We start from the raw sequence: 11,374 nt of genomic DNA, 5'->3' as shown, positions 1-11,374 counted from the left end.
ATCATGGATATACAATCCTAAAAGAAGAAGAGAGAACAAATGGGAGCCAAGACAAAGAGCAACAATTGTCACAGTCTTTCCTAGGTTTGTTTACATTCCTGAACATGGATTGAGCAAATGGATTGACTTTTGTTTATTAGAGTTGATGCTATACAAACCATTCTGTGATATAGAAAGAGATATCGGTAATGATGATGGGGCTATAATTGCAAAGTGGGAGTCATTCACTTATAATCCCTGGCATGTGGAATGAATAACAACTAAAGAAAATATTGAAAGTACAATTGAATCTGAAATTGCTAATGATGAAACTATCCATGGAAATACCACAAAGCATGAATGGGAAATTATATCTAGATTGCATCGAGGACAAAATATACAATTTTCAAAAATAGATATGCTGGGTAGAAGAGACATTGATAGGCATACAGATTGGTCTATCGATTACCAAGGTGAAGAGTACACAACGGGGGCAACCAATTTCATAATTAGCATGAAAAATAATGGCTGCCTAATATATGATGATATACCCCAATGTATCAATTACACAACCCTTAGTAATAAACAACAAAAAGCACTTGACATAATTATGACACACTACCAAAGGAATGAAATTGGAGTGCCGTTATTCATGATAATTCAAGGGTAGTAGGGATAGGAAAGTCACATCTGATTGGTGCCATTAGTCAGGCTCTTGAGAATGCAACAATGCTATCCCCTTCTCCCCTTCTATTACTTGCACCAACAGGGGTGGCCACATTCAATATAGGAGCCTCTACGGTACATTCAAAGTTGAGAATTCCAATACGATATTTTTCTCAACTAGAAGGAACAAGACTCTCAAGCTTTTAGGAGGAGATGGCACATGTCAAATACATTTTGATTGATGAAATGAGTTTCATTGGATAAAACATGCTAGAAAATATAGATTCACGACTTCGACAAGCATTCCCACAAAATGCACAAATAAGTTTTGGAGGTATTTTTTTTAATTGTTAGAATCCATGACAAAAAAATGGTTTCAACTATATGAATCATTTATACTAAATTATAAGATTATTACTGTAAGTTTATTAAATTAATTGTTACTAATTGTTTTTCAGGTATATCTATTATTTTGGTAGGAGATTTGGGTCAATTGCCTCGAGTCAATGATAGACCAGCATATGATAGCAACAGACGAGAAAAGTTACTATGGGGGGAATTCAAGACTGTAGTAACTTTACATAAGATATTTAGACAAGATGGGGAAAATTTCGAACAACAAAGATTTTGTCAGCTGCTGACGAATCTACGAGATGAAAACCCACAAATAGAAGATTGGAAGTTGTTGATGACAAGGATCCCTCCAAACATGGATGCTGCAAACAATGTCGAGTTCGATAATACGGTCCATTTGTTCTCTACAAATGACAATGTTCATAACCATAATAAGAAAATGTTACATTTGTTGAAGCAGCCTGTTGCACGTAGTGTTGCTACAAAAGTGGGGAGTGTTAATATAGTAGAAGATTGTTCAAGTGATGAACTTGAACTAGAATTATTGATCAGTAAGGATTCAAGGGTCATGCTCACTTCAAATCTTTGGATTCAAGCTGGTCTTGTAAATGGAGCACTAGGATATATTCAAAAAATTGTCTACAAACCTGGAAGTGCTCCACCCGAACCACCGTCTTATGTGATGGTTGAATTTGATAACTATTCTGGATTACCTTTTGAAGATCATCATCCGAGTACAATTCTAGTAACACCTATTCAGAAAGGTAGAATGCTTCAACTACCATTGAGATTGGCATGGGCATTAACCATACATAAATCTCAAGGATTGACTCTTCCAAAGGCAACAATTGATATAGGACCTAGAGAAAGAATAGGGCTCACATTTGTGGCAATTTCTCGTGTGAAATCTCTAGAATGTCTAAGAATAATGCCGCCATTCACATATGACCATTATGAGAAAATGAAAAATGGTAGACAACTTGCTAAGCGCAAAGCTGAAGAATATAGGCTCAAAGTTTTAGAAGAAGCTTGATGTAACCCTTTCAAATTTATATCATTTGCCAAACATGCCAATGTATCCTTGTATCATTTTTTAGTTTCTTTGAACATAATCAAATTCCTAGATAATTGTTGTTATGCTTCATTTTGAGTTACTCTGTTAACTTACACTTTTCAAAATGTTTACTATCATTTATGGCATATTATATTTGATGTAGAAAATAAATAATACTTCATGATTAATGGTATCGTGAAAACTAATAAAGTTTATGTAACTAAGAATTATAATGATTTTTTATACTAAAGATAAAATGAATGTCTGAAAATATGTTGAAATGCTCCCTTTTGAGTTACTTTGATAACGTGCATTTGTTGAATGTTCACTATCATTTGCATGTATTTTTCTAATTATTTTTACAAGAAAGTTTAAACCTTCCCATTTTGACATACTGTGAAGCTAATAAAAATGTTTATGCGCATTAGGAATATGTCTGATTATGCGTGTGCATCATGGGTGTCCAAATGGTTATCAAAATATCATCCACGCCTTCCAGTCAATGTCCTTCTTCGTATAGAAGAATTAAGCGCGCGCTATTGGATTAGAGATAAAATGGTCAAAAAAGTTACTCAGTGTGGAATGAGGATCAAAGGAATAAATTTTGACAATTATGCACAATTTTTTAACTTTCAATATGGATCTTATGTCAAAATAGGTTTAGATGTAGAGTTTCATAATATAAAGATTGATATTATAGACTTTCGTGGTTGGTCGATAGATTTATACCATGAGGTACGAGATTTGTACTTAGTAGGGTGTATATGGAAGATCACCATTACACAGACTACAAAAATTGATAAACACACATTGACTGATCAGCTCAGTATGAGATTCATGAAATTTTTCAAAGGTTCATCGTGGATTAGTTATCACACGGGCCCACCTGAAGAATGGTTTCTTACTACTCTTAGGCTAGGATACTCCATAAGATTCATTGTGCATCAGGTTACATCATCATTCTGATTGTTACATGCAAATTATGGAGTACCTACCTTGTACACTGTGAATTCTAATATAACCATTAGAGTTCATACCATTCTTGATGATGCTGAGGGTACAAATTTGATACCAGTGCATCCATGGTTGAGAGCTAGCTGAAAATACTATGTAAAAATTATTTGACAAAGTTGTCAAGCTATTGAGCAATGTAAATGCGACTATGTTTAATTTTTATAATATTTCATAAATCTTGTTTGACATTTACTACCATCGTAAATGTTTATGTGGAATAATTTATTAGCATTGTGTTTGTTTCTAATGTTCAGTGTATTTTAAATATTTTTTTGTATTTACTTTGTATCTTGATCAAATATAAAATATAAAAAATATCTTTATCAAAAAAATTTGCAAACCTTGTCTCTAATGTTTTTCGTAATTATAATAATTTGGTGACATTTGAAAATATTGACCCAACTAAGTGTTATTCTAATAGTTAAATTTGTTTCAAAGGACTTTCATCTGTGTATCATTAATTTAATATTTTTAACTTTCAGCAAATATTGCAAAATATGGATGCTTTACAAAGTGAATCAGAGATCATTGTGGAAAGTCCAAATGCCTCGGTGAACTCAAGTAACGTTTTTGAATCTCCTCTAGACAAATGTGCGAGAATTGTCTTAGAGAGTTGCACTAGAATCGTGAATGAGATTGAGAACACAAGCTTGACTATTGACCAAGTCGATGAATTAGATATAATGAAAGTGGAAGATGTTGCGAGGAGAGTGCAAGAGGCATCAAGAGTAGTAGCTAGACTCCTGGAAATGCTCAAAGAAGTATATCAAGATCATTATACAAACAAAGGTTGCAATACTCTACTCTTAATTGAAGAATTTGTTAGATCTTTACATCGTATCAATGACTTGTATACACCATAGTTACAAGTTATTTGACTTTCAGTACTTCTTCATTTTACAAAATTTTAACATATATTATGAAATGTTTATCAACTATGTTGAACATATATAAAAGAAATTACAAATTTTCAAGTTGAATGTTATATTATGGTCAGATGCTAGATATTAATGTTCTTTGACATAGAATTATGTTATCATGAATAAAAATCTATTTTTGATGATAATTATGGTTAGATGTTATATTAATGTATTTTGACTAAGAATTATGCTATCATGAATAAAAATCTATTTTTTATTATTATTTTAAGATCAGAATCTTTACTTAATATATTACATTATATATGCTCTTAAGATCAATTAACAATTATTATTGAGTGGACAGTTCAATTTTGCTATTTAATTAAAAAATTCAATATACAATTATAGAATATCTTAATGTTAAATTATCTATCTATCTCTTATACTTAATTTCAGTATACTATTTTAAAACATTTTATATCTATCTTTTACTCATTAGTGACATTAAATATTAAAAAATAAATATTTCTTAAATGTCAATTGATGAATTTATGTATTTATGAAACCATTCAATTTAAAACTTATATAAAAAAATATCATGTATAATGTTGTGACTCTATTGATTACATGTATATGATTCTCAATTATTTCTAGATGTACTATAAACTATTATTTCAAGGTAAATGTGGTTTGGTATTCGATTATGTCAAGGTTTACGATTAAAAGTATTTTGGTGTTAATGTCTCAGATATGAATATTGTTTTGAACAAAACTATATGAGTGTTTGCATATCTATTCATAGCCACACTTTTTCAAAAAATTTACATGAGAAAATCATAAAGTATTTAATATCCAAATATTCTTTAATCATTTGTATTGATGTCATGACCATAGAATTGAACAAAAAACAATATGTTGAGACACAAGACAATTACAATTGATCACAAGTTCAAACATACTGATCTTCTGAGAATACGTAATGAAGAAAGAACCGCCTATTTATCATCCAAAAGATCACTATAGGAGATAGGGTTAATAACTTGTTGACCACCAGCTCTCAGAAATTTTAATCATTTCTACAAAGACCCTTATGTCATAGAATTGGTAAATTGTGAACAATGTGATCAAACAGAAGTACAGTTTATTCCAGGAGAAGTCTGGTTTCATTCACCACCAATGAGGCCTAAAATTGATTACTAAACTATAACGGAGCAAAATGGTCAACTCTGGTTAACAAAATTGCTTAGAGGACCGTAGGCAAGTACTATTGGCATTCCAGATGTCCACTATCATGGACAGTTCTTTCGTCTACAATTTTCATCTCAGTCAAACACTATATGGAACCAGAAAATAATAGATAGATGGGGGCCACAAGGAGTTTACTTGACCATTCCATTTTATGAACGCATTCCTAAAATTGTTAGGGAACAAATTCCAATGTGGATGCAAACTATCTGTGAATTCTATCTGAAAAAAAAATGAAGATACGGGTACCTGGTATTTGCATCGATGTACCTTCGAGCACCTTTATTGGTTTGATATCATCAATCCTATAGGGCAAGATTTGATTGCAAGAACTACCATTCAACCTCTAAATGATTGTGACTCAAACTAGAATAAGTTGACATAATTTATGATAAATAAGTTTCCTTAATCTATGTAAATAAATTTTGAGTGCTTATTCCCTTTTTTGAAATGTTAAAAATTACTACCTGACTTAAATTATACTGATTATTTTAAAATTGATGTAATTTGTGACATATAAGTTTCCTAATTTATGTAAATTTAAAAGGACAACAATATTGATTGTGAAAATATCATTTTCAATAATGTGTTGGTTTAAATATATAAAGTAAATCACAACTAAATTTCAAACATTTTTTTACAGATTCTCATGAATATTTCATTCATATTCTAAGTAGAAATAATATCTCTATTTAGGTAGAAAGGATATCCCTAACAAAAAAATAAAACTATAACACATGGCATAATGAGATAATGGTGTTAACACTAATGGTTATAAATTATTAACACTAAAGACTTGGTAAACACATCTCAAAACAATATACCAAAATACAGATCAAATTCTACAATAAATCACATTGGACCTGCGATTTAAACAAAAATATTTATTATTGAGTGGGATTGATTTAAAAACAATATGCATTTAAACCAAAAATAATTATTATTGAGTGGAATTGATTTGGTAAACACATCTCAAAACAATAAACAAAAATACAAATCAAATCCTACAATAAATCACATTGGACCCTCGATTTAAACAAAAAAAATTATTATTGAGTGGAATTCATGTTATTGTCTTAAGAACAATATGCATTTGATATCATTAATATTCATTACCATTTGGATATATTTCTTAATGTCAATATGTGTTCGACAAGATCATTAGTATAGTTTATGCATAAACAAGTTAACAATTGCTTTAAAAATACTCAAAATCAAACTACCCTAATATCAATCTCACAAACTAAAAAAATGCACATTCTATGTAATTTAAGATAAAAATATCACATACCATCATATAATACCCTAGCTTCAAGCAAAATTCTAAAATAAACTAGAAATCGACTCCAAAATCATAAACCAATTTATTTCTATGATCAATAGAAAACCAAATTGAACCCTATTTGTTGTTGAAGTAGGCCTCCTATTCTAGACCAAATCTTACCCTAATCCTAATCTCAATATACGTATAATGAGATCATTACAACTTATTATCTTAAGAACAATATGTATTTGAAAATATTAATATTAATTAGAATTCAGATTATTATCTTATTCTCAATATGCATACGATTAGATGATTAATGTAGCTAATGTATCAAAAATATAACACATAATGTAAGAGTTAATCCTTGATATTTATGTATGGTTAATGCCCATGCCAATCTCAATGGTAGTTGAAGCGTTCTGCCTTATTGGATAGGTATTACTGGAATTGTACTTAGATGATGATCTTCAAAAGGTAATGCAAAACCAAGTGAAATCCAAAATATAGCACTGTACAAAACTACGACACAATAACTATACAACTATATAATTTAAAATTAAATTATGGCATGTCTTCCCATTTGCCTATAAAATTACCACAATATATAATATGAAATGATATATTTTAATCATCTAACTCAAAATCAAATCAAACCCTGCCACTAAACCAAATGAAAAAAATATAATTGATGCCATGATCAACCCTAGCTTGAAACAAATTTAAATACTAAACTACAAATCAAATCCAAACTCGTAAGCAAATTATATATTGAATTGAACCCTAACCTTAAACCATTATAATTAAATGTTATAGTTAAATAATTAAATAATTAAATATTAATATGAATCAAATATAAATATTAATATTTGATTTTTAGATATCTTTTAAAAATAACAAATTTTAAACAAAATTGTACTTGAAACCTAAATCTAATTAAATAATAAACCATAACCCTAAATCCTAAACCTAACCACAATTTTAACATTAATTGTAACACTAAACATGATGTAATCCAAACCCTAACCATTAACCCAACCATAAAAATGATGTAAACCCTAACTGTAATCCTAAACCTAATCCTTAACCCTAACCCTAACCACAATCATAACCCTAACCTTATGATATAAACTCTAATCATAGAGATAATCCTAACCATATACCTAAAAATTAAGCCTAACTAGAACCTTAACCCTTACAATGATGTAAATCTAAACCCTAACCATTAACCTAACCCTAACAATGATGTAAACCCTAACTATAATCGTAACTCTAACCTTAACCCTAGACATAATCCTCACCATAATGATAAATCCAAAGCCTAACCACAATCTTAACCCTATCCATAATCCTAATCATGAAGTAAATCCAAACCCTAATCATTAACCTTACCCTAACAATGATGTAAACCCTAACTATAATCCTAACCCTATTCGTAGCCCTATGATATAAACCATAACCCTACACATAATCTAACCATAACCCTAAATCCTAGCCTAATCACAATCTTAACCTAACCGTAACACTAAACATGATGTAAATCCAAACCCTGACCATTAACCTAACCTAAACAATGATGTAAACCCTAACTACAGCCATAAACCTAGCCCTAATAGCAAGACAAAATGAACCCTATTCCTTATTGAATTAGGCCTACTATTTTAAACTAAATCAAATCCTAACCCTAATAGTAAACCATAATGAACCCTAATCCTTATTGAATTAGGCCTACTATTTTGATTCCACTCCTAATTATAATTATAAATCTAGAATTAAACCAAATGGAATCCTAAACTATACAACTATATATATATATATTAAAATTAATTTATGTCATGTCTTTCAATTCATGCTGCGACTGCTACTAGCTTATATATATTTAATAATATATATAGAATAAGCCAAGAGGTATCCTTCTCGAGGCACCTATTGCACTTTAATGTTGATAAATCAATAAAAAAATAGGCGCCTCTAGAAGGATACCTCTCGGCTTATTCTATATATATTATTAAATATATATAAGATAGTAAATATAATAAATTACATATGTTAATATTAAATGATAATAAATACTAGTAATAATGTCAAAATCTTAAATTTTATCTATTATAATAAGTTTTTAAATTCATATAAAATAAATATTTAAGAAAATTGGTTAAAATGGCCAAGAGAATGTATGATATGTTGTGTGGAGGTGATTGTGAAGTCTTTAACCTTTCCTGCTCTCACTTTGGTTAACAAATAGTCGTGAATGGGAGTATGTCTTTTCGGGAGAGTTTTCTTCCAACGACACAGCGATGATATGCCTGATCTTAAATGGCGCTTTAGATGATATCGCTCTAAAGTTGCTTTGTATTGATTGGGTAAATGCTTTTACGGGTGTGAAAGATGGAACATGGGTATACATTCTTGTTATTTGTAGCTTATTTTTTGCATTGCTTTTCTTTATGTATTTCATTAAGCTTTGTTCAATATAAAAAAGAGGAGGATTTCTTAAAAATCTTAAGTAGTAATTTATTCTATTTCATTGTGCAATATTTATAAACATTTTATTTAAAACTTCATGTTTTAATCATATTGTAACAATTTATTTGGTATTTATTTTTTATTAAATAATTAACTTGTTCATTTTAGACTCTCATATTTGTGTTTTCTAAAGGATAAATGTATGTGAAATACGATATGTTTGAACAAATTTCTTTTGCACACATGCACATTTTTCCATGAAGGTGTCTCATCTTAACAAAATATTGTGTCTTCTATCTTAATAGAAAAAATAAAATGAATCTTGTTATGATACACCACTATCGTTGATATTGTAGTACTATACTTAACATTACTACGACAATAAGCAATGTGTAGAAGTTCAAAGAAGTTTTTTGAGACAATATTAGAGAAGGGGAGATATTAGTTATTTTGCTAATTTTGATGGAAATGAAGGGTGTAAGAGGAGGGATAGTTGATTGTTTGAAATGATTGATATTAGCCATTTAGGATTAGAGGGATAAAACATAAAGAAAAATTTGTTACGCTAGTAGAATATACTTTCAATAAGAATATTGTGTTTTCAAATTGTACACTTTTAAGTTTTAGGACTATCAAACTTTTGCTAGAATTGTACATGCACACACATAGTGACATATTTATGCATATATGCAAAAAACATGAAGGAAAATTTATTACATTGATAAAATATACTTTCAAAAATATATTGTGTTTTCAAACTACGGGCTTAATATATTGTGTTTTCCAAATGTGTTCTTAATATACTGTTCTTTCAAACTAAGTGCTTAATATATTGTGTTTTCAAACTATCTACTTTTAAGGTTGAAGGATTTCAAATCTTTGGTAGCACAAACACACACACATATACCAAAAACATGAAGAAAAATGTGTTACTCATAAAATATATTTTCAAATTGTCTGCTTCTAAGGTCAAAAGACACACATGCACACACACACACACACAATTTTTTTTATTATATTGTATTTTCAAACCGGGTGCTATATTATGTTTTCAAATTGTGTGCTTCTAAGGTTGAAGTGCACACACTCACCCACACACACACAAATTGTATGCTTTTGAGTTTGAGGACTATCAAAATTTTGATAACATGCAAACTCAATGGGACATATTTATGTATATATACAAAAACATGAAGAAAAAATTGTTAAATTGATAAAATATACTTTCAACTATCAAACTTTTTTGTAGAAATCTAAATGCATAGATATAGAGACATATTTATATATTTTTAAAAAAACATGAAGAAAAATTTGTTACATTCATACAATATATTTTCAAAAATATATTGTGTTATCAAACTATGTGCTTCATTGAAGACTAACAAACCTTTGGTAGCAAACAAATTTGAAATGAGAAGTGGAAGTGGGAGTGGGAAAGGAAGTGGGAGCCCTAGAACTTCCAGAGATGGTAGCATGATGGGTGTTGCATGACATGATGGGTGTTGCAGAGAATGCAGAGGGTAGGGATATCGATGATGTGGATGGTACTGCTGCCCTATTGGCTTTGGGGGTTTTCGGTCCCTTTGTGGTTTTGTCTCCATCTCTTCTTCAGTTGGAGGGTATCCCCTAAGGTCATTCACATTCTATTTGTGGGGATACTCTCTCTTGTTCTCTCATGGTTTGGAGAGGTTTTTGGTGTGGTTGTTGGGTTTGTGAGAGATTACACTTGATGGAGAAGCTAGGGCTTTGGGTGTTGAAACTGGTGTTGGTGTCGACATGGAGAACTTGTTGAAGAAGGTGTTTCTGGCAGCTCCCTACATTGGTGAGTTTTCTGCTTCCTGCCATATCTACTTTGGGTGGTGGTCATCTGGTTTTGGATAAGGCTGTGATGTTAGTGGAATTTTTTTCCCCTGTTTCTTGGAGATGGCGGTGACAGATCTTTGTGTTGGGGCTTCTTCTTGGGGGTATTTGGTTTTGCATCTCTACCTTGTTCTATGGGTTCCATGGTGCCTTTGGTCCCTTTTTTTGTCACTGCTTTGGTGAGGGCTCTGCTTATAGTTTTAGTTTACCTTGTTTCTTTACTGGGACCTGTCTTCTGGTGCCTCTTGTCTTCTATTTTTCTTCAATTTTCAAGGAGGTTCTTCCTTTACTTGCTCTATGGACCATGTGCATATTTGTTTTTTTCTTTCTCTTGAGGGGTTTTTCTATTTCTTTTATTCTCATCCCACTCTCCTTTTCAACCCGTTCTATTGAGGTGAACTACTCTTCTATATAGGAGTTGAGAAAATACAACACCATAGAAGCCCAAATAATCTCTGCAAGCTGAAAAACCTGTTACAAGGAGAAGCAATGAAGCAAATCATAGAAGGAAAGAATACATAGGAAAAATATGCTCCAAAAGATGAGAGTTGAATAATCTCCAAAATGTATTGTCAATAATAATCCTTCTTCATACAATGAAAATAAAAAACT

General features: G+C 30.6%; 1 protein-coding gene across 1 annotated transcript; it reads left to right on the top strand.

Annotated features, from left to right (window-relative positions):
- The first annotated feature begins 912 nt into the window (after positions 1 to 912).
- LOC131026880 (uncharacterized) lies at positions 913 to 2,032 on the top strand. Its single transcript, XM_059217588.1, has 2 exons — positions 913 to 979; positions 1,104 to 2,032. The coding sequence occupies exons 1-2, from the start codon at positions 913 to 915 to the stop codon at positions 2,030 to 2,032; spliced, it is 996 nt and encodes a 331-aa protein (XP_059073571.1).
- The last annotated feature ends 9,342 nt before the right edge of the window (positions 2,033 to 11,374 follow it).

This window comes from Cryptomeria japonica, chromosome 3, assembly GCF_030272615.1.
Source record: "Cryptomeria japonica chromosome 3, Sugi_1.0, whole genome shotgun sequence".
Classification (NCBI taxonomy): Eukaryota; Viridiplantae; Streptophyta; class Pinopsida; order Cupressales; family Cupressaceae; genus Cryptomeria; species Cryptomeria japonica.
This window is presented reverse-complemented; position numbering and strand designations above follow the sequence as displayed.

What these genes read in the sequence shown, in the direction of transcription:
- LOC131026880 (XM_059217588.1), top strand. Translation starts at nt 913, where the DNA reads ATGCTAGAAAATATAGATTCACGACTTCGACAAGCATTCCCACAAAAT. An exon ending in TGCACAAATAAGTTTTGGAG is followed by an intron (nt 980 to 1,103) that starts GTATTTTTTTTA and finishes ATTGTTTTTCAG; the next exon opens with GTATATCTATTATTTTGGTA.